The sequence below is a fragment of the Stegostoma tigrinum genome, chromosome 32 (assembly GCF_030684315.1).
Source record: "Stegostoma tigrinum isolate sSteTig4 chromosome 32, sSteTig4.hap1, whole genome shotgun sequence".
NCBI classification, from domain to species: Eukaryota; Metazoa; Chordata; class Chondrichthyes; order Orectolobiformes; family Stegostomatidae; genus Stegostoma; species Stegostoma tigrinum.
In genome coordinates, this window is record NC_081385.1 from 33,500,153 (window position 1) to 33,524,550 (window position 24,398).

At 41.7% G+C, this 24,398-nt stretch overlaps 1 protein-coding gene across 7 annotated transcripts in view; it reads left to right on the plus strand.

Moving 5' to 3' along the window:
* LOC125466945 (CMP-N-acetylneuraminate-beta-galactosamide-alpha-2,3-sialyltransferase 4-like) overlaps positions 1-16,113 on the plus strand; it is a 116,376-nt gene extending 100,263 nt beyond the window's left edge. For 4 of the 7 annotated variants that reach the window (XM_059639065.1, XM_059639064.1, XM_059639067.1 and 1 more), the window contains 2 exons: positions 6,555-6,704; positions 13,291-16,113. In XM_059639065.1, coding sequence (XP_059495048.1) covers positions 6,555-6,704; positions 13,291-13,371 — 231 coding nt within the window. In that variant the 3' untranslated portion in view covers positions 13,372-16,113. Of the gene's footprint in view, positions 1-4,699; positions 4,773-6,554; positions 6,705-10,198; positions 10,290-13,290 lie in introns of those variants that run through there. The other 3 variants (XM_059639068.1, XM_059639070.1, XM_059639069.1) reach the window with 3 other exon arrangements.
* Positions 16,114-24,398: the final 8,285 nt, after the last annotated feature.

Genomic DNA, 24,398 nt, shown 5'->3' on the forward strand with positions numbered 1-24,398 from the left:
TCCTACGAAACCCTCAAAATATGTCATCTTGTGATTGACACCTCAACGAAGGGAACCAGTTCCCCTCTATTCACCCTGCTCACACCACTCATAATGTTCGATTATGTCCCTCCTCAGTCTTCTTTGCTCTGAAGAAAACAGTCCAAATCTCTCTACTCTCTCCTTATAGCTCATTTTCTCCATCCCAGGCAAAACTTGGTGAAGTTTCTCTGTAGCCTGTCTAGTGCTGTCACATCCTTCCTTTACTGCACACAGTACTTCAGATGTGGCCTGACCAACACTCTAATCAATTCCAACATCGTTCTTACACTCTGTGCCATGACTGATGAAGGCAAGTGTCACACATGCCTTCTAACTATCTAATTCATGTGCTCCACTAACTTCAGGGATCTGTGAATAATTATGCCAAGATTCCTCTGTTCCTCTAAGCTATCCAGTGTCCAGCCATTCATTAAGTACTGTCTCATCTTGTGCCTTCTTTCAAAGCACATCACCTCACATTTATCAGAGTTAAATACCATCAGCCACTGGTCTGCCCATCTGACCAACCCATCTATATCTTCCATCTTCTTTACTAAACCACTGTACCAATTTTAGAGTCGTCTGCAAATTTTCTTACGATCCCCCACATTTTCATTTCAATCATTCATGGATAAAACAAACAATAAGTATCCCAATACTGTTCCTTGTGGTACTTCACTGGACACCAGCCTCCCATCATTCAACAGCCTTCTGCCGCTATCCTTTGTGTCCTATTACTAAACCAGTTTCTGAACCATCTCACCAAATTTCCCTGAGTTCCCTGTGCTTTAATCTTTTCAATCAGTCTCCCATGTGGGATCTTAGTAAAAGCTCTGCTAAAATCCACATAAATGACATCAACCGAAATTCCCTCATCCACACAATTGATCACATCTTCGAAAAATTTTAACAAATTTGTTAGGCGTGACCTCCCTCTGACAAAGACTTTTCCTAATTAGCCTATACCTTTCCAAGTGGATATTAATTCTCTTCTTAAGAATTTTCCCCCAACAATTTCCTTAACACAGGCATGAGACTCTTTGGATTGTAATTCATTTTGCTTCACCTTTACCATCCCTCTTAAGAAATGGATCCACTTTTGTGGTTCTAATCCTCTGGCACTTCCCCTGTGGCCAGAGAGGAATTAAAAAATTGTGCCAGATCAGTTTTAACAAAAACTTCTTAAGGAGTATTGTAGAAACATGTTTGGAGCAGTAATAAAAATTTGAGGATAAACTTCTTTATTCACAGAGTTGTGTGAATTTGGAACCTGCAATTACAGCACTTAATTGAGGTTGATAGAATATTGCCCTTAATTTGAATTTGAGGATTTTCTCCATTTGGTCATAGAAACAAAAACAGAAGGCGTGTATATATTTCAGTCCATCTATTAGCTCAACATGATCCAAAACACTTATCATCTTGGAAATGCTCACAGCTGTACTGTAGCAGGAGAGGTCAGAAAGTATACCAGCACAAAGAAGAGACTATGGAAGAACGTAAATAGGTAAAGTACTTTGGCAAAATTGGCAAAGTGAGTGTAATATGCAAAAATGTTAAACTTGTCCATCCTGAAAAACAGGATGCTATTTAACTGGGGAGAGATTGCAAAACTGGGTGATGCAAAAGGATATGGTTGCCCTGGTGCATTAATCACAAAAGGTGATTATCCAGTTTCACACGTGGTTAGGAAGTCAAATGGGATATTGGATTTTATTACAAGAAGAATCATCACCATCATCATCGTCATCATTGTCATCATCATTGCCATCATCATCCTTGTCATCAGAATAAAATAATTCCCAGAAAAAGGCAATTCCAATTTCATAGCCTCACTGTGAGGTGAAAGACAACGCTTCCTCTGTGTTGATTGGCCGTGTCATCTGAAATTATGTTGCAAAGCTTTGACTAAGACTTGTGTTCTGCTCATGTGAGCATGTAACTAATGTGGATATGTGTTACTAAATATGGAAACAATGCACAAATGAGTAGCTTAGCAAGAAGGTATTAATATAAGACAATTGGCTAATTATACATTTTTCTGAACATTCAGAATGTTTCAATGCATTTCCTAGGGGCTAAGAACAAATCCTCTTCCTCCGGTACATTGATGACTGTATCGGCGCCGCCTCTTGCTCCCCAGAGGAGCTCGAACAGTTCATCCACTTCACCAACACCTTCCACCCCAACCTTCAGTTCACCTGGGCCATCTCCAGCACATCCCTCACCTTCCTGGATCTCTCAGTCTCCATCTCAGGCAACCAGCTTGTAACTGATGTCCATTTCAAGCCCACCGACTCCCACAGCTACCTAGAATACACCTCCTCCCACCCACTCTCCTGCAAAAATTCCATCCCCTATTCCCAATTCCTCCGCCTCCGCTGCATCTGCTCCCACGATAAGACATTCCACTCCCGCAAATCCCAGATATCCAAGTTCTTCAAGGACCACAACGTTCCCCCCACAGTGATCGAGAACGTCCTTGACCGCGTCTCCCGTATTTCCTGCAACACATCACTCACACCCCGCCCCCGCCACAACCGCCCTAAGAGGATCCCCCTCGTTTTCACACACCACCCCACCAACCTCCGGATACAACGCATCATCCTCCGACACTTCTGCCATCTACAATCCCACCCCACCACCCAAGACATTTTTCCATCCCCACCCCTGTCTGCTTTCTGGAGAGACCACTCTCTCTGTGACTCCCTTGTTCGCTCCACACTGCCCTCCAACCCCACCACACCCGGCACCTTCCCCTGCAACCGCAGGAAATGCTACACTTGCCCCCACACTTCCTCCCTCACCCCTATCCCAGGCCCCAAGATGACATTCCACATTAAGCAGAGGTTCACCTGCACATCTGCCAATGTGGTATACTGCATCCACTGTACCCGGTGTGGCTTCCTCTGCATTGGGGAGACCAAGCGGAGGCTTGGGGACCGCTTTGCAGAACACCTCCGCTCGGTTCGCAACAAACAACTGCACCTCCCAGTCGCAAACCATTTCCACTCCCCCTCCCATTCTTTAGATGACATGTCCATCATGGGCCTCCTGCAGTGCCACAATGATGCCACCCGAAGTTTGCAGGAGCAGCAACTCATATTCCGCTTGGGAACCCTGCAGCCCAATGGTATCAATGTGGACTTCACCAGCTTCAAAATCTCCCCTTCCCCCACCGCATCCCTAAACCAGCCCAGTTCGTCCCCTCCCCCCACTGCACCACACAACCAGCTCAGCTCTTCCCCTCCACCCACTGCATCCCAAAACCAGTCCAACCTGTCTCTGCCTCCCTAACCGGTTCTTCCTCTCACCCATCCCTTCCTCCCACCACAAACCGCACACCCATCTCCTACCTACTAACCTCATCCCACCTCCTTGACCTGTCCGTCTTCCCTGGGCTGACCTATCCCCTCCCTACCTCCCCACCTATACTCTCTCCACCTATCTTCTTTTCTCTCCATCTTCGGTCTGCCTCCCCCTCTCTCCCTATTTATTCCAGAACCCTCACCCATCCCCCTCTCTGATGAAGGGTCTAGGCCTGAAACGTCAGCTTTTGTGCTCCTGAGATGCTGCTTGGCCTGCTGTGTTCATCCAGCCTCACATTTTATTATCTTGGATTCTCCAGCATCTGCAGTTCCCATTATCTCTAACAGTGAGAGGATGCTTTACTTCATGTTCATTCTTGTGATGGGCCATTGCTTCACCATTAACAGTTATGGTCCTTGCTTCATTACTCTGAGAAGGTGGGGGTAAGCCTTCCTCTTGAACTACGGCAATCTGAGTGGTGAATGTGCTCCCATTGTGTAGGTGGGGAGAATGCCCCAGGATTTTAACCCACTGTTGGTAAAGGAATGGCAGCTCTTTGTCCAAATCAGGGTGATGTGTGACTTGAACAGAAACTGGGAGGTGGGGTGCCTGTACAGGTGTGATCCTTGTCCTGAGTGAAGGTGTGAAAGTTTGAAGATCCTAGTAGAAGGGAAGCTGTCATGTAGGTTATAACAAGGCAGAGGTCAAGACATATAAGGCTACTGAGGATGATATGATGAAGAGAGGACTATACAAAATTATTTTAAAAATTATTAAATCAGAGAGCCAAAGAGTCCAAGAATGGATTAACAAAGGATGTGACAGCATTGAGGTATGCATGCAACTAATGTTTGGCAATACCAGAATGTCTCACTGTTTCCTTTGATCTCAAGAAAGATGCTACAATCCATCCTTAAGTATACCCATCTAGAATGTGTCTAAAAGCTCCAATTGATTGTTAAAAGATTCCATGTTTTCTTGCCTCAATCTCTAAAAGAGTGCTTTGATTTGATTCCCTTTGTAATGAACAATTTCTGGATAATATTTAACTTTACCTTTTTACTGTTTGAATATTTGAACCTTGAACCTACAATTAGTTACAGCAGTATATTCTGGAGTTACCTTTCCTAAATTGCTCATGATCTTATAAATCTATAGAATTAACCTTTGAGCTTCCTTCCTTCATGGACAAACAGGCCAAGTGTCCCCATTCTCTGTTCATATCTTGGACTTTTCACACAAAGCTCTTTTCTGCACTGCATTCAATGCTTCAGTGTGTCCCATGTATTTTGATGATCAAAGTTGGACTCACCAGAATTATTTCTTACTTATTTTGACTGTCATTGTTTTTTTTTCTTGTCTGTTGTAGTTCAACTTCCTGTTGGTTGCATTGATTGCTGTTCTAGCACTGGCTGGGCATTCTGAGCTTCTGGTTTACTAAGGTACCTGGGTTTCTAGCAACTTTAACCATTGATAATTCACCATCTGCCCTGGAGTTTGTGTGTTGTCAATTTTGCCTTAAAATGTGAATGACTTTACATTTGTCCACATACAATTTCATTTCATCCCAAAGAATCTCTTATTATCTCCTCTTACTGATTTTAAAATGCCTGAATTTCTCTTTCATATCGTGCAATTATTGTCTTGGAGGTATTTTTATTGAGGTAGGAGCAGAAAGGAAAAGACCAGGTCCTTTGCTGAGCTCAGATTGATCAGCATTAAAGAAGGTAAGGTTAGAGGTGAAGGACATAGGTTATATCCAGCAAGAAATGGGATTAGATGAAAGGGTAGATTTGGAGGAAAGAATTAATATCGGTTAGTTTGTGGAGAGCTTAATACAGAACAGAATTTAGTTAAATTGCTATTGAAACAGAAAAGTGGGCTATATTTATTGCAAAGTAAAAAGCCATTCAGCCCATTTTGTCTGTGCCACAAATCATTGAAGAAGCACCAAGATTTGAAATGAGCTCAAGCATTCGATTCTCACCATCATCCATTGTAAAGCTTGTTGCAAAGTTGGATAGAGTACTCATGGGTTGGGAGGCTAGGGTGTTGGGGGGACGCGTTGCATGGTCCCTTTAAAAGATCATGTGATTTTTCTCTGCTTAGAGATTTAAAATGGATGTCTGCGAGCAGCAGCTTGAACGTCTGCAAGTACAAAGAAAGCACCTGAATTAGAAGATTTGTTTCAACAGGCCATACAGTGAGCAGGCCAAGCAGCAGTTTTTACCAAGAAAACAAGTTTTGAACTTAACCGATCAATTGAGCCAGGCACTGATGGTATTAATAACATAGGACCAATCCTATTGTATGAAATATTGATATATCGTCAAGGGTAAAGAAAGAAGGGGGATAGTTGGATAAAGCCTCAGAACTAATTGCCATCTGCCAGACCTAGCAGCCCTCAGCTCTCAAGAGAAAATTGCTGGCTCTCATAGCCTCCTCGGTGTCTTAGAGAAGGCACCATCTAAATAACAATGTTCCCAATGGCAAAGCTGGTTAACATTCCTGACCGAAGAACTGACAGAGAAGGCATGGAACATTCCAGAAAACATGTAACTTGGCGGTAATTTCAAGAGACTAATTTTTTTAATATGTATTTGGTCTTGTGTTTATTGGAACAGCATACCATTAGGATCTTGCTTTATTTGGGAGCAGTTAGTAGTAAAATGAAATTAATTTGGCGCATCTCTTTACCTGTTTCAGTTTTAATTCTCAGAGGGGATCAACCTCCACTTTATAACAAACTTAATGCATTAAATCTGGTTATTTGTGGCTAGCACCAGAATAAATATGCATTATCTTTATTCCCCTTATATTGACACTGCCTTAAAGTCTTTATTTTCTGCTTGCTCTTCCCCAAAACCTCAAAACCATGAACTCTTTGCATGATCAAACCCTTATCCTCATTCAGACCAGAAGCTTACAATCCCACTCCCTTTGTCATGCCATATGTTTTTGAAATGTGTGCCTTCCCAGTGCCCTGTCCTATGGACCGTTTTTTTATATTTGTGGCTCTTCACTTTAATTATCTCATTTTCATTTCTACATGACTGCTCAGTTTGCATTCTGTATCTCTGGGTCTTATTTTATCAGCTGAAATTACCCTCTTCCTATTTGGTCTATTTTGTTCTCTCCCACCATCACTCTTTCTCATGTTCTGCTCTTAGTCTATTATTGATTGATTGTAAATTTCAACATAACTTTATTTTCTGCATATGCAGAGAGGAAATCATCCAACCACTGGGTTTTTAGCCATCACATTGGGTCTGAACTATTGTGATGAAGTTGATGTTGCCGGATTTGGTTATCCATTGAATCAAAAAGATGGGAGGATTCATTACTTTGATCGGCTGAGCATGAAACAGATGGCAGTAAGTATCTGATGGAAGCAATCCCCTGATTCTATGTTCCATCTTAAGTTTCTCAGTCTATGTTAATGTGGCTGGTGCAAATATGCATTACTGTCAAAGTTCCATTGTCATTCTACATGATACTCATCACTCTTGCTCTACTCCAAACATTTAGCTCTGCCCGTCGTCAAACTGTCTCAAGTCCAAACCAATCTCTCTGCTGCCCTCCACTTTACCCTCTAGAAGAGATTTAGCTCTGATCAAATGTCAGACAAAAACAGAAAAATGCACATGCAGAACAAAGTCTATTGTCATGAACGGTTATGGGCTGGAGGAAGCTGCAAAATCAGGGAAGGGAGTCTAATGGAGGGGTTTAAACATGAAGGTAAATGTTAAATTTGTTGCATTGGGACATCAGGGCCTGAATTGGATTGTGTAGCTCAGAATTGTTGGGTGAATGAGATTGGGAATGGGAAAGAATTTGGGCAACAGAGAGTTGGATGAGCTAATAAAGATAGTGAAGAAGAGCATCACAGAACGGTCCGACAGAAACAGAAGCCTATCTGTAGTTTTCCTCTATCATTATCTCAGCAAGCCCTGAAGTTTCCTATGCTTAAAGAGGATGGTGACAACACCCTTGATTAGGAGCAGCACCTTGTACAGCATGGTGAACTCGCATGGTCACAGCTTGGTCAACAGTGATAAGGTTTTGATTTGATTGCATCTAAAGCACATATGGGTAAGAGATCTTCAGAATCAGCTCGAAGCCACATGCTCACTCTGCACAGTCAGCGGCAAGGAAGAACTGAAGATGTACGGACCCTACAGGAGAAACCTTCAAGGCAGTCCTCAATGAGGAAGTGTAATCCAGAGCATTGTAAAAGTATTTCAGATGTTTTTAGGGACTGGCTGCAACAAAAGAGGTAAGGACTTGCTGGAGAAGGAGAATACTTAACTCTAAAGCATCACAAGGAAGTGGCCCATAGGAATCAAAGTTCAGCATTGAGTGAACAGGCATCAGAGACTCCAAGAGTAAACTTAAAATTCCCAGTTGCTTCGGAGAAGCTTTAAATGGAGCTGCAATCCAGGTTGGGCAAGTAAGAACTTTAAAAAAAATATGCTGGCACAGTGGCTCAGTAATTAGCACAGCTGCCTCACAATGCCATGGACCAATTTCAATTCTAGCCTTGCCTGATGGTGTGGAGTTTGCATATTTCCCTGCGTCTGTGTGGGTTTCCACCAGACGCTTTGGTTTCCTCCCACAGTCCAAAGATGTCCAGGTTAGGTAGGTTAGCCATGGAAAATGTAGGATACCAGGGGTGGGGGCGTGGGTGAGTCTGGGTGGGATGTTCTTCAGAGGGTCAGTGCAGACTCGATGAGTCAAATGCATACTTCCACACTCTAGGGACTCTATGATACTGCTCAGAGCAAGCATTGCCAACATACAAAGTGGGCATCATGAAGCACAACTATAGAAATGGCAGTAAAGGGTCATGAAAGAAATATTAATCCAAGGTCACAGACCAAGGATATCATGAAGCCAATGATTAATGTAATAATGATCTGCAGATTAAAAACCCAAGTTGACCTCACTTAATGGGGACAGAAAAATTAGGAAACTTTATTCAGACAGTGGAAATGGCAAGTAATCCTTCATAAGGTGCATGATAAAGGAAGGAATCATTTATTTAAACCACAACATGTGGGAATCTTTCTGAAAACAGCCATTAGAAAAGCAGGGATAATGGGAACTGCAGATGCTGGAGAATCCAAGATAATAAAATGTGAGGCTGGATGAACACAGCAGGCCAAGCACATTAGAAAAGCAGGAATCATTTACTAAATCCATGTACAGTGGAATTCATGCACTAAAGCTATCAAAAAGATAGGACTCCTCCATTCTAACTTCAAAGTGTGGGAAATCCTGCCAGAATAGCAGCAAAGAACAACAGAACTAGGATTACTGTTAAATAAAGCCTCTTTTGTAAATCACATGTTTAATCAGAAAAGGAAGACATGGTAGTGGAAATAACTTTGTTAGGAAGACGTAATTTCAGAGTTGGGCCAACAAAACACAGAATTGGACATGTTGGAGAAAACAATTTTTGATATTTTAGTATTCTGCCTGGAGGTCAGTGCTGAGTGGTGACCCACAGGGCTCTGTTCTTGGGCCTCTGCTCTTTGTAGTTTTTATAAATGACTTGGATGAGGAGGTTGAGGGGTGCAGAGCTAGGCTGAGAAATGGCAGATGGAGTTCAATCTGGATAAATGCGAAGTGATGCATTTTGGAAGGTCGAACTTAAATGCTGAATTTAGGATTAAAGGCAGGATTCTCAGCAGTGTGGAGGAACAGCGGGATCTTGGTGTTCAAGTGCATAGCTCCCTCAAAGTTGTCACCCAGGTTAAGGTTGTTAAGAAAGCGTATGGTGTTTTGGCTTTCACTAACAGGGGGATTGAGTTTAAGAGCCGTGAGGTTAGCTGCAGCTCTACAAAACCCTGATGAGACCACACTTGGAATATTTTGTCCGGTTCCGTTCGCCCTATTATGGGAAAGATGTGGAGGCTTTGGAGATGGTGCAAAGGAGGTTTACCAGGATGCTGCCTGGACTGGAGGGCTCGTCTTACGAGGAGAGGTTGACTGAGCTCGGACTTTTCTCACTGGAGAGAAGGAGGAAGAGAGGTGACCTGATCGAGGTGTACAAGATAATGAGAGGCATGGATAGAGTCGATAGCCCGAGACTTTTTCCCAGGGCAGGATTGACTGCCACGAGGGGTCATAGTTTTAAGGGGTTAGGAGGAAGGTATAGAGGAGACGTCAGGGGGAGGTTCTTCACCCTGAGAGTTATGAGCGCATGGAATAGTTTACCAGTGGTAGTCGTGGAAGCGGAGTCATTAGTGACATTTAAGCAACTGCTGGACATGCACATGGACAGCAGTGAATTGAGGGGAGTGTAGGTTAGGTTATTTTATTTTTGGATTAGGATTATTCCACGGCACAACATCGTGGGCCGAAGGGCCTGTACTGTGCTGTACTTTTCTATGTTCTATGTTCTATGTTCTATATACAAAGCAGTTTCCAAATTGGATATCAAATCAGAAGCTAAACAGGTAAATACATTTTTATGCACAATTGGAAATATAGCTGATAGCTTTGCAGCTTGCTCAGCAGTCACAAAATCACCAGATACTTTTTGAAGAGATATTGAAAGACTTTGATAATTACTTTAACCTCATAACAAAGAAAATTCATCACAGAACAAGATTTAATAGAAGAATTCAGCATCTAGAGAATTCCATGAATTGTTTCATAAATGATGACTACTGATGTGGGAATAAGAGATGATTTCATTTCAGAGGCAGCAGTGCAGGTTTGAGAAGAAGCAACTGCTGAAGATAGACATGTTTTTCATTCATTCCGAGGATGTCAACATTGTTATCTGGGTTCACAGTGACTGCAATGTGTACAATATTTTAAAAATGCACTGCAGTAACTTTACAAAGTTATTTGACAGCAGCTTCAAAACCCATGACTACAACCACCTGGGCAGCAGGCACACGACAACACATCAGCTGTGAGTTTGCCTCCAAGCCACTCACCATCCTGACCTGAAACTGTCGCACTGTTCTTTTTGCTTTCGCCGGGTCAACTTCCTGGAGCTCGCTCCCTAACAGCACGATGGGTGCACCTACACTTCATGGATGTGTAAGAATGTGGCTCAGAATCACCTTGGCAATGGCAGTTGACAATTAGTGCTAGCCTTGCCAATGACCCTCAAGTTCAAGAACAAATAACACCAGTTAGTGAAGCTCTGACAAGTCATCACTGTAAAAGAAAATAACGATTCCTTACTCAATCTATTTTCCTATGTTTTTGATCCATCCTCCAACCTTTCAAAGTCAGTTCAGGTGTTTATTTTAGCTTGCTGCATGCACTCAGTCTGTTCTTTACAATCAGATGTGATGATACTGATTTTCGGGAAGTGAACACTTGAATTATATTGCTTTTTGCATTGAATGGTGAATCATCAATGATATAATAAAATCTTTTTATTGCAGGAGATCTATTTTGGGATAAGGCAGGAAAGTGAACTTGGGTTGTCAGATTAGCCATAATCTCCTTTATGTGTCTATTTGTTACATCAACATTTAATTGCAAATTTACAGTGTTTCTGTGGTCAGTCTCGTGAGATTAAAAGAAAATTGAGGTCTCAATCTGGCTAACAGGGTTAGGGAGAAACCTAGTCTAACTGCATACAGGATGCTCTTTCCCACTCACTGAGAGAATCACGTAGACTGAGTGAGGCCCAAACTCTCACTTCTGTGGAAGAGTGACCAAATTGGACACACTCTGTGTAATCCTTCAGCTTTTCCATTTCCATTATCTATTCAGTTTGTTTTGAAGTATCAAATCATTCTCTTTTGAATTTATTTCCAAATTTATCTCAGTGAGTGCAGTCCCATGTATAACTGTTAGATTTGGAAAGAAAATTCCCCGTGCTCATCTTTTGAATGTTCCTCCATTAAAGTCTTGTGTCCTCTCGTTACTGACCCACACTCTAGTGGATAAGGTGTTTCCTCTTTGACAACTGATATACCAAAACTTTCGAATAGCTTTCCATTATGGCCTCAACATGCTCAAGTTCAAATCCAACTTTCCCACTCTTCCCACAAGATTATCTCAATCCTGGTATCTTTCTCAGAAATCAACTTGGCCTCCAAAAATGTGGTAATTCAAATTTCTCACAATATTCTGGGCGAACCAAACCAGTGATTGAGAAAATTTTACTCAAGACTATAAAGGAGCAGAGGCAGGTCAGTTGCCCCATTGAGTCTGCACCAACTTTCGATAAGATTGTGGCTGATCTGACAATCCTCAGAGACAGTAGGAACTGCCGATGCTGGAGAATCTGCAATAACAAGGTGTAGAGCTGGATGAACACAGCTGGTCAAGCAGCATCAGGGGAGCAGGAAAGCTGACATTTAGGGCCTAGACCCTTTTTCAGACCCTTTCTCTTAAACGTCAGCCTTCCTGCTCCCCTGATGCTGCTTGGCGTGCTGTGTTCATCCTGCTCTACGCCGTGCTATCTCTGACAATCCTCAGGTTCACTTTCCTGTCTTATCCCAAATTACTGAATGATTAAAAATCTGTCCGTCTCAACCTTAAATATACCGAATGTTCCAGCCTTGACAGCACTCTGCAGGAGTCAATTCCTTAGATTCACTACTCTCTGAGAGGAGAAATTTCTTTTCATATCGATCTCAAATGGTTGATCCCTTACTCTGTTACTATATGCTCTCATCCTCGACTCATAAGGGGAAAAAAAACTCTCTGCATCTACCTTGTCCAGAAGAGAAAATTCCTACAAAACTGGAATCAAACAAGTGAAACTTTTCTGAACTGCCTCCAGTGTCAGTATCTTTTGTTAGAGAAGGTGCCAAGACACTGAATGGCACAGGGGCTTAGTGGCTAGCACTGCTGCCTTGCAGCAGGAGGCCCTGGTTCAAGTCTAGCCCTGGCTGACTGCATGTGTAGAGTCTGCACATTCTCCTTGTGTTTGCGTGGGTTAGTTCTGGTTTCCTCCCACAGTTCAAAGATGTACAGGTTGGGTGGATTGATGATGGGGACTGGGTCTGGGTGGGATGCTTTCAGGAAAGCTAGTGCAAAATGAATGTCCTCTTTCTACATTCAATTAATCTAAAAGTTGTTCACAGTATTCAATCTATGGTCCAACTTGTGCCTCGCAGAATTTTAGCACAAGATGCCTATTTTTATATGCTGTTCCTTTTGTATTCAGGGGCAACAATTCATTTGTTTTTTGTTTCTTTATTGCCTGTTAAACTTGGGTACTAGTTTTTTGCCATTTATATGTTTGAGGATTCACAAATCTTTCTGTGCTGTAACTTTCTACAGTTTTTTTTCTATTTAAATAATATTCATCTCCTTTTCACTTCCCGCCAAAGTACATACGTTCACATTTTCCCAAAATCTGTTCCAACGGCCTAGATTTTGTCCACTCCATTGCCCACCTTTCCATGCCCTTTTATGTATTCCATGTGAGACTCTCACTTTTGCCTTCTGAACATATTTTGTATCATCACAAACTTGGCTACAGCACATTCACATCCCTCATCCAAGTCATAAATATATATGATAAATAATTGTGATTTTATCCATGTGGTACTCCATTAATCACAGATTGTCATCTTGGAATTAATCTCCTTATCCCAACTTCCTGTCTTCTACAAGTTAATCAATTCTGTATCCATGCTAATATATAAAATCCAACACCATAGGATCTTACCTTACTCTGTAGCCTAATAAGTTTGAGAAATCTAAATGCATTATATTCACTGATATTATATCCTTTGATCTATCCAAAGAGCCTCCTCACAGAATTTAATAATTTTGTCAGGGATGATGGAAGGAAGTTCAGGTTGAGATGACAATCAAATCACCCACAATCATCACTAACAGAAGGCTCAAGGGCCTTAGAATGGTCACTCCGACTTCTAATTACTATGTTCCCATGTTTGTATATTTGCAACTAATGACAGAAACTTTGCCCTTGTGTCTAATTTAATCCATGTGCATCCTGTTTCTTTTCAGAACTCTGTGCACAATGTCACCCATGAACACCTGTTTTTGAAAAAGCTGAAGAATGCTGGAGTGATCAAATGCCTCACTTAGCAATCACAATGACTTTTACAATATTGGGATGGTTTGCTTCCAAATTATCTGTCAGTAATATACTTTTCTCTGTGTTCTATCCTCATACATATTACGAATCCCTCCACTCTGTGACCATTTCTCTCCCTGCTCAACCACAATGTTAGTTTCTGCATTGACCTACTGAAATAAGTCTGGATTAGGTGCAACGTTCTCCACCTGCAGTGAACTGATGGAATGCCATTGGAAGGAGGCATTGTGCCATTTCATCCTCCTGTGATTGAAGTGGCAGTGTTATCATGAATGGACTACGGGCCTAGTATCACCACAGGCATCAGGGCCCCAACTTTGGGGTGAAAATCGGGTTGATAAATCCAGGCCACACACCAATACCTCCATGCCCCACCATCAAACTAAGGCCAGCAGCTGGTCTCCTGTTTGCTGCTGGCCCAATCAGATGAGCCGAAGTTCCAGCAACTCCAACATATGTGGTGGCCTCAGCCAGGGCAGCTTGGTGCCCTTGGAAGCCAGGCTAAGGAAATGTGAAAAAGAATTACAAGGTTAGGAGTCCAGCAGGGACGGGAGAAACCTCTCTGTGCAGATTGTTGACACTGCAGAGACTGCCTTTCCTGCCCATGGCCCACTTTTTGGGTCAGTATGCCTCCAGCAATCCCCTTCACTTCCAATCCTGAATCTTGCAGAGTCAGAAGGATCTAAAAGTTTGGCCTAATGTATTAATGATGCCTCACACACAGTGGAATCTAGCCGGCTCACTGCTTCCAATTGCATTCATGTTCTTTTTTTACTGCAGTAAGGGACATTGACAATCGACAGTTTCTGTCAAATTAGTTGAAGGGCACCGTGACAAGGCCTAGCATGGGATAAAGTTGCACAGAATTAGCGAATGGTGGAGAGGTGGATGGGCTGGGGAAAAGCTACTGGATAATAAAAGTTGTGGGGGGTTTGGATAGAGCTGTATGGGAAATCGGACACTGTGAGGGAGAAAGGTTTCTCGTTACTATTGTTGACCTGTCTTCTTCTTTTTAAGTTTCTGACAACATGGCAAACAATTTTGTTTCTCTTCCTTTTCAAGCAGCTGCTGGGCTTCCTTGATGGTAATGGCTATTTTAACAGGATTGCGGGTTCTTAAGTTCCAGCCAAGTGCTGGGTACAAGTAGCAAAATAACTGTATGGCACTAAAAAATGACAGCTGCTATTGTTAGAATGATGACTTGGGTAATTAGAAGATTTCGAAGCCATTAAGCCATGAAAATGTGAATACCAAACAATATACTTACAGAGGGTACTGTTTTACAAAGAGATGAGACAATTACATGATAGATCATGCCATTCTAAAAAAGTACATGAAATAAGACATCATGTGCTCAAACTGTGGAAGAAGTAGATTAGCAACAACATCCAACAGCAAATGTGGGAAACTGACCGAGTAAGTTAACCACCATTGATTAAAAATTCCACCCTAATGTTTCTTTGACCTACAGGTGGAAGAAATAGGTTCTCATTCATATGTATCTGACACTGCCTGTACTCATTTAAAGAAGTGGCTTGCAGTAGAAATAAACACATAAAATAAAAGATATCAGAAAAAGGAGTCGGCCATTCAGCCCTTTAAACAGGCTCTGCCACTCATATGATTATGGCTGATAATCCAACTCCATGCACTGTTCATACTCTCTGCACTTTTTAAAATCTCTTTAGCTCAAAAAATTATATCCAACTCCTTGAAACATTCGGTATTTTGACCTAAACTGCTTTCTGATTCAGTAGATTCTTGAAGCTCACCATTCTCTGGGTGATGAGATTTCTCTTCAGCTCAGCCATAAATGGCTGTGTCTGTAGCATTAGACCATGATCCCTAGTTCTGGACAACCCAATTATCAGGAATATTCTTGCTGCATTTGTCCTGTCTAATGCTGTCAGAATTTTACTGGTTTCTATAATGTCCTCCCATACTCTTTTAAAATCCAGGAAATATAGTTCTCATTGAGCCAGTGTCTGCTCATATACTAGTCTTGCCATCAGTCCAGTAAAATTTTGTTCTACTCCTACCAGAGCCAGAACATTTTTCCTCAGATAATGAGACCTTACTCCAGTGAATATAATCTTCACCTCGGCAAACTCTCCCCATATATCAGTCCAACATATCATTTATATTCTTCACTGACTGCTGCACCTGCATGCTTACTTTCAGCAACTAATGTAAAGTGACAGCCAGGTCTCAATGCGCCTCCCCCTTTCCCAATCTATTGCCTTTTAGATCATACCTACCTTCTGTTTTTGCCACCAAAGTGGATAACTTCACATTTCTCCACATTATACTTCATCTGCCATGCATTGTCCAAATCACATTGCAACATCTCTGCACCCTCCCATGTTTCACTCTCCTACCCAGCTTTGTGTCATTGACAAACTTGAGATGTTATATTTATTCCCCTAATCTAAATCATTAGTGCATATTGTGAGTAGCTGATGTACAGCACTGATCTCTTTGGAATCTCACTGGTCACTGACTATCACTTGAAGAAAAACCTGTTTATTCCTTCTCTTTCTCTGCCTACCAGTTCTCTATCCACATTCCCTACTTGCTTTTTTAAACAGTGGTGTTACTTTAGCAGCTGTCCAATCTACAGGAACTGAATCTATAGAATCCTGAAAGATATCAAGCTTCAGTGATAGTAGGAACTGCAAATGCTGGAGAATCTGAGATAACAAGGTGTAGAGCTGGATGAACACAGCAGGCCAAACAGCATCAGAGGAGCAGGAAAGCTGACATTTCAGGCCTAGGGCCTCCATGAGAAATTTTCTGAAGAAGGGTCTAGGCCTGAAACGTCAGCCTTCCTGCTCCTCGGTCTGCTGTGTTCACCCAGCTCTACACCTTGTTAGCTCAGATATCAAGCATCCATTGTTTCTCGAGCCACTTCTGTAAATGCAACTGCAGGAATTTTATTGATCCTGGGGTAATTTTGACCTTTAACCCTACCATTTCCCTATGAACATGCATTCCCTTCAGTTGCGCCTTCTTGTTTAACCCTGTGTTCCCCAACATTTTTGGAATGTTATGTTCTTCTTTGTGAAAGCAGAACCAAATATGCATTTGATTGATCTGCCACCTTTTTGTACCCCAGTTAACTTCCCCTGTTTTTGAATATAACTGACCCACATTTGTCCTCCCACATCTTTTTCACTTAGAAACTAATATAATCAGTTCGTGTGTTCTTCACAAAATTACTCTTGTGCTGTACTCTCCCCTCTTAATCAATCCTATTGTCCTCCTTTGCTGAAATCTAATCAGCTCCCAATCCTCACGTTTACTGGGTTTTTTTTGGCCGATTTGTATCATACTTCCTTGTAGCTGCCATTGTCTTTAATTTCCTTTGTTAGCCATGGTCAGGCTGACTGCGCCTTTTGTTTTTGAGCCAGACAGTTAAAAAAAACAAGCTGCTGGAAATCAAATTAGATTGTGTAGCTCCAATAATGAGTGACTGCCTATTTTGGCTTGTTATTATTTCCTTGGATCCAGTTTAACTTTGCTGAAGATGTTGCTGCGAAGAGCATGTTGTGTCAAAAAAAAATGATCGGCTGAATTCTGAAACTATCCCACAAGAAAAACTGCACTTTGATGTGAAATTTTTTGGTGAATGGACAGGTTCCCAGGAGGATATTGCAAATTAAGCTGTTCTGAGCCCAGATGATACCCATTCACGAACCAAATTGTTGGTCTATATGAAGGACATTGTTCTTTTATTTGAAGGTTTGTTAACTGAAACAGGTCAATAGACCGTATGATGCACTATAATATTTAAAGCACATTATAACTCAGAGACCAACATGAATGTGTTCTAGTGGATGAATTTTTTTTGCAATGCTTCCTTCTTAGGTTAAGCCATTTATTTATACTTATAGTTTGGAATTGTGCCCAAGTGCTTTAGGAATATTTATTTCTCTGAAGGTTTGCCAATTGCTCCAGTAATAAATGAAGGAATGGATGGAATTGAAACTTGTAAGCCCTTTGGGAAACTGCATTGTCATTTTTAATACAAAAATTGTCTCTAACAATAATTAAGGGGATCAAAGGTGAGGGTTGGTAAACATGAGAATGGGGTTGATAAACATGCCAGTTATGATTAAATAGTGAGACAGACTTGATGGGCTGAATGGCCTGATTTTGTCACCATATGTTATGGTCTCCTGTTCTTAAAGCATTTGTAGTAATGACAGTGAATGTTTATAATGAATTAGCTTCTGCTCCAAGTGACTTGCAGTAAGAGACAGACCCCTGTTGAGCCTCATGCTTTGCCTAACATAACTCCACTGTCAGGATTGTCCCTGTATCAGTGACTCTAAAAGAATGCATGGGCACATCTCCAAGCCTTTAGCAGTGGACCATGTTGTAGCATTGCCCAGAGCTTTTCCACAAAATGCCAGAAAATTTCCATCCAACTACCCCCACTCATACTATTATGAAAATAGTCTTTGGTTTCCTGTTTGAAATGGGCCCAATACAATGAAATTTGTATATCTCCAAGAACCAAGTACTTGGGAGCATGGCCATATCAACAGTAGCAAAAGCACATCGCAAATTGCACTAACTATTTGAATGTAAGTCACAAATTAGTAACTCAGAAAAGTAATCGTTGAAGGATAATAAATTGTAATATATAATGGCCTTTTTTAAAAGAGGCTCTCTTCACAGGTGGAGCACTGTGTCTCTTGATAGGCAATGTATTCTGACTTGATTTTGACATTCTCAGTACATTTTCTACAGCACAGCCCGTAGCATAATGCAGTGGCAACAAAACAAAACTGTCCCATCATCTATATGGATTGACAGTTACAGTCTGACAGTCCACAGGATTGTCAAAGTGAGAAATGGGGAAATGCCACATGGATGAATTACAGTGCACAACTCCGACATTGGGATGAACTCTACATTTCTCCAATTCATGCCTCATCTCTCCCCCACTCTATTTGCCATCAAAAGTGATCATGTCTTGACACTTCTCAGCCGTAAACAATAGGATTCACTCCACAAATTGACAGCTTGTGCATTAAAACCCTCCTTAAAATTTACTGCTTTTCCCATGTCTTGAGTCTTTCTTCCAACGATCTCCTTCTGTCGATCAATGTCAAATTTTGGGAAGTGCCTTGGTATTTACAACTATGTTAAAGAAACTGTATCAATGCAAATTCTTGTTAGAGATCTTCTTTATGCACACAGCATATTCTTGTTGTATGGCTTGAAACTGGGGTCTTTAATGTGACTTGAATGTACTATTTAAAACATCAATTAAAAATGTATGTCCCGGGAGTCATTGGTTCATTTTGGCTGGTGTTTGTCAACGGCCACATTTTAAAATGTCAACACCTTCAGGCAGGAAAAAGTTTGGTTGGAGATCAGGACTTGAGCCAATAATGGTAAGCCAAATCAGAGGAATGCATCTACTGTGACATGAAGAAGGATAAAACTCAATGACAGAAGTCTTGAACATGTTGAAGAAAATGCTGTCTACCCCTAATTGCCTCAGAATGTCCTGGTGAGCCATTGAAATACTGCACTTCTTCTTCCTGTGAAGTCACTCGTCCAATGCTGTTCAATAGGGACTCATGCCTTTTAAATCCAATAGTGATGAATAAATACTGGGATTAAATGCTCCAGTTAGGACTGTGTGTGATGGTGAGATGTACCTGGTGTTATCATGCTGCCTTCCTGGTGGTGGAGATCATGAGTTTAGAGGATTCTGTTGAAGAAAGTATCATGCACTGCAAGTTCCAAAACAAATGTCCAAAACCCAGGAGCAGTTGCCCAAAACTTTACCCACTCCATCCTCAGTCCCAATCCTAAAATCTAGGTTCTCAAAGCCTGAACTAGACTTTCTTAAATACAGATTTCCTAAAACCGAGACTTAAGCAGTGCCTGACTCACACCCAGAGTCTTCTCCCATAAAAGGGTACAGATGGGCATCAGCTAAAACCCTGATCTGTCAAAAATCTGGATCTTGAACCCATAAAATATTGAATTAATAGTGCCACACCTACCATGCTGGGATCTGGACCTCTCTGACCCAAACATTAGTCTGGATTACTAACCCCTGTTTTGGATAAAGCAATAGGTGAGTAGAATAAATGTATGTTCCCTGGACTTTGAAGCAATGGCACCCTGAAATTTGTCAAAACCTTAAGGGCGTTGAATAGGAGGCTTGGGAATTGAGAACTGCTCTGTGTTTCAGTAGAATGAAAGTTACCACATTCCCATTGCTCCAAATATTGTTTGATTCCTTGACAGTTCTACTCAGTCAGAGATAAGTGCACTGATGGACCACCCACACACTTAAAGATTTGAGAACTGCAAAGTTTTACAACTGCATGAATTTAGGAACTTTTCCTCATGTCAGTCATAAATGATCAACCCCTTATCCTTAGAGTGATCCTCTCCCATTCCAAACACCACAGCCAGAATAAAACAACTTTTTCGTATTTGGTCTGATTGAATTGTGCAAGTTTTAACCTTTCATTCTCCTAAACCCCAGTGAATTGTAAGCACAGTGGTTTCAACCTATCACTGGAAGGCAAATCACCTGGCAGGAGAAAAAAAAATCTAAAGAACTGTGTACAAAGTGAACACATCCTCCTTCAAGTATGGAGGCTAGAACTGCACACAGTATCCTGGGATTTAATGTGGGCATTCTCAGCAACTGGCAGGAGAACCAGTACGAGTCGTATATGGCCTTTTGGGATCGGACGGCCCAATGTTCTGATCAGGCATTTAACTGGCCAATGTTGGACTTTCTTAATAAAGGTTATTGATGCAACCTGAATCTGGGTTTGGACAACCTTCAATCAACCACACAGTCCTGACTGTACTGTATAAAACTTCTACCAACCACACAGTCCTGACTGTACTGTATAAAACCTCTACCAACCACACAGTCCTGACTGTACTGTATAAAACTTCTACCAACCACACAGTCCTGACTGTACTGTATAAAACCTCTACCAACCACACAGTCCTGACTGTACTGTATAAAACCTCTACCAACCACACAGTCCTGACTGTACTGTATAAAACCTCTACCAACTACACAGTCCTGACTGTACTGTATAAAACTTCTACCAACCACACAGTCCTGACTGTACTGTATAAAACGTCTGCCAACCACACAGTCCTGACTGTACTGTATAAAACCTCTACCAACCACACAGTCCTGACTGTACTGTATAAAACTTCTACCAACCACACAGTCCTGACTGTACTGTATAAAACGTCTACCAACCACACAGTCCTGACTGTACTGTATAAAACCTCTACCAACCACACAGTCCTGATTGTATTGTATAAAACCTCTACCAACCACACAGTCCTGACTGTACTGTATAAAACTTCTACCAACCACACAGTCCTGACTGTACTGTATAAAACCTCTACCAACCACACAGTCCTGACTGTATTGTATAAAACCTCTACCAACCACACAGTCCTGACTGTACTGTATAAAACCTCTACCAACCACACAGTCCTGACTGTATTGTATAAAACCTCTACCAACCACACAGTCCTGACTGTATTGTATAAAACTTCTACCAAAAACATAGTCCTAATTGTACTGTATAAAATACCTACCAATAACACAGACCTGACTGTACTGTATAAAACTACCAACAACAGCGAGCAGCAGTGGAGCCAAGACGAACCCAGAAGACTGCAGCTAAGGTAAGGCAGTTTTTTAAAATTACTTACCGGTGGCGGGCAGCGGTGTTTTCTCTTTCTCAGAAGGAGCGGGAGCAGCGGAGGAAGTGTCGAGGGGCATCCGGGAAGGAAAGCAGTGACTATAAATACTCACCCTTCGATGCCAACGGCCATTTTGAGTGTGAGCAGCAGCGGAGCCGAGATGAACCCATAAGACTGCAGCTAAGGTAGGGCAGTTTTTTAAAAATTACTTACCGTAAAATTACTTGCCAGCTCCAGAATCTTTTTTCCCTCAGGTGAAGCTGTCTGAATTATAATACAATGTTGTGAGATTCTTATGTACTTGGAGTACCTGATCTTTCCTTAATAGGGGTACAGTGACCAGAGGGCCTGGAGCAAAGGGATACAGTGACCAGAGGGCCTGGAGCAAAGGGGTAACAGTGACCAGAGGGCCTGGAGCAAAGGGGTAACAGTGACCAGAGGACCTGGAGCAAAGGGGTAACAGTGACCAGAGGGCTCAAACAGGGGTGGCCAGGAACGTGGAGTGAAGATGGCCACTATCTAGGGACTGGTGGAGCCGTGATAGGCTGCTCTTCTAGGAAGACTGTAATGTCTATCATTTTAGCTTTATTTTCTATTTTCTAAACGTGTGATTATGCCGTGCATGTCTGTAACCTAGTGTAACTTCTTTATTTTCTCAATTTTTGAACCAAAGCTTCATACCTAGGTAATTTGTACCTAAGATGGTGCTGTGTGTTGGCGACCTTGCACACTTTTCTTTTTACTCCTATTCTTTTGTAACTTGAGTACGTGACAATGAATCTAATTTTAATTTTATATCTCTATTAAGCCCAAATGTTGTGCTAGACTTTCAACCATGTCCAACTACTGTGCTCAGGCTGGATATTCCAATCTGAATTTACTTGTTAATTTGATCAACTTGACTTCGGTGTTCACAAAGGACAACTCTTCCATCTGCAGGAAGCTCCTAGCAGCATCTCGTGTCATCTTTTATTTCGGGCAAAATGTAATGTTTGTCCTTATCCTTATCACTTACTTGTTTTTAAAACTGCAAACATGTAGAGTTTCCTTAGTGTAAAGTCACATCTTCTCCCAATATCATTCAATAAGCAAAAAAGGAAAATAAAAATCAGCTCATGAACAGATGAATGATAAAGTGTGATCTCTTTAAAATGGGGATACGGAGAATTGTTTCTCTTTCAGAGGATTTTGCAGCTTTGTAGCTGTTTGCTCTTTTCCCTAGAGAAAGTAGAGATAGGGTCATTGAGTATTTTTAAGGTGAAAATAGATAGATTATTGACTAAGAAAGATACCAAAGACTATTGAAGTTATGTTGCAATATAGAATTGTGGTCTCAATTAAATTGTCTATGATTTTATTGAATGGCAGAGCAGGCTGAAGGGCCAAATTGCCTACCAATGTTCTTAATTCAAATATCCACATCAGGAAAAACTCAAGGCATTTCATGAACATAGAAAGAACAAAAGGATAACAGAGAAAAATTGTATTAAAGTATTATTGTCCTATCATCGGTAAAAAAAATAAGTTGCACGTGGAGGTAGAAGATACAGACATAGCTCTTAATGTATACTTAGTGGCTTCACAACAGAAAAGAACAATGCAAGTGCTGTAGTTAAGGGGGACATGTGTGAAATATTGGATGTAAATAAACAATGAGCCTAAATCTACTGGCTAGCATCAGGACATCGCATTGGATAGGAGTTCTAGGCTAGTGTGACCATCTTCTAAAGGGACAGCATCCCCCCCAAAAAGTTAGCAGTTGCTTGCCCCTGGAAAATGTGGTCACAGGTCCATCAAGTGCCTGGCATAAAATCACACCAGCTTTGCAACTTGATGTCGGTGCGCCTACCAGCAATGAGTGATCGCACTGCAGATGGCTGAGGAGCTTTACAAATGTGTTAACAACAGGAGCGAATTATAGATCCAAATAAGGATTGAATAGCTGAAACAGGAGGCTGAGGGGAGAAGCATGAGAGGCTGAGATTGAGTGCATAAAAGGATCTACATTTCTTAATACAGAAGTAAGCAGCCAGAGGGGAGAGATTTACATTGATAGAAGGGAAAATAGGGACTTGAAGAGCGATATTTTCATGAACCAGATTGTAGCCGTCTGTGATTCACTTCCTGAAAGGGCGGTGGAAGCAGAAACCCCCATCCCATTTGGTTCATAGTTAAAGTGCTGTCACTCACATGGCAATGAATCAACAGGTAAGACAAGCCCCAGTGAACTCTTTTCAGCCAAAATGGACACAATGGGACAAGTGATTTCCTTCTGAACTCTAAATGCCAAAGATTCCAGCACTCTGTTTGTGGATTTGTTCCATGAGCTCATGAGGATTATCTGTTACCAGGGCAACAGCTGCCAAACAGCACTATAGCAATGGTGAGGCCAGTGAAACATCAGGTCACCTTTTCCCACAATGCCCCTGTGTGTCATGCTGTCATTTGGGAAAGACACCCTGCTGCAGCACCCACATCCTTTATTCTGTCAGGCCCAGGTAGTGGGTCAAAGTGCTGCTCTTATTCATGGCTTGACTAGAAATACGCCAGGACTTCTTCTCCCCAACACTGTTGAGGTAGACACTGGGTTTAATGTAGCCACTCCCACAGGTGACACTGCACAGTGGAGGCAACCTGAGCTCACAATAGTTTGGTACCAGTGAGTGATAGCTTCTTCAGCAGAATCTTCTAAATTCATTACCTTCACCACCGGGAGGGAGGAAGGCAGCATGGGCAACACCAGCTTCCACCACAGGGTACACCTCACCATCATTTAATCCCAGTATTTATTCATCTCTACTGGATTTAAAGAGCATGAGTCCCTATTGAACAGCACTGGATGAGTAAGTTCACTGGAAGAAGTGCAGCATTTCAAAGTGTGGCTCACCGGGACATTCTAAGGCAATTTAGGTTAGACAGCATTTTCTTCAACATGTTCAAGATTTCTGCCATTGAGTTCTATCCTTCTCGATGTTACAGTTGATGTGTTCCTCTGATCTCCAACCAAACTCTTTCCTGCCTGAATGTGTTGACATTTTAAAATGTGGCCATTGACAAACACCAGTTAAAATGAACCAGTGACTCCCAGGGCATAAGTTTTTAATTGATATTTTAAATAATACGTTCAAATCACATTAAAGACCCCAGCTGCAGGCCATGCTGTGAGCATGAAAAAAGATCTCTAACAAGAACTTGCGTTGATACAGTTACTTTACCACAGTTATAAATACCAAGGCACTTCCCAAAATTTGACATTGATTGACAGAAGGAGTTTGTTTGAAGCATGGCTCAAGATATGGGC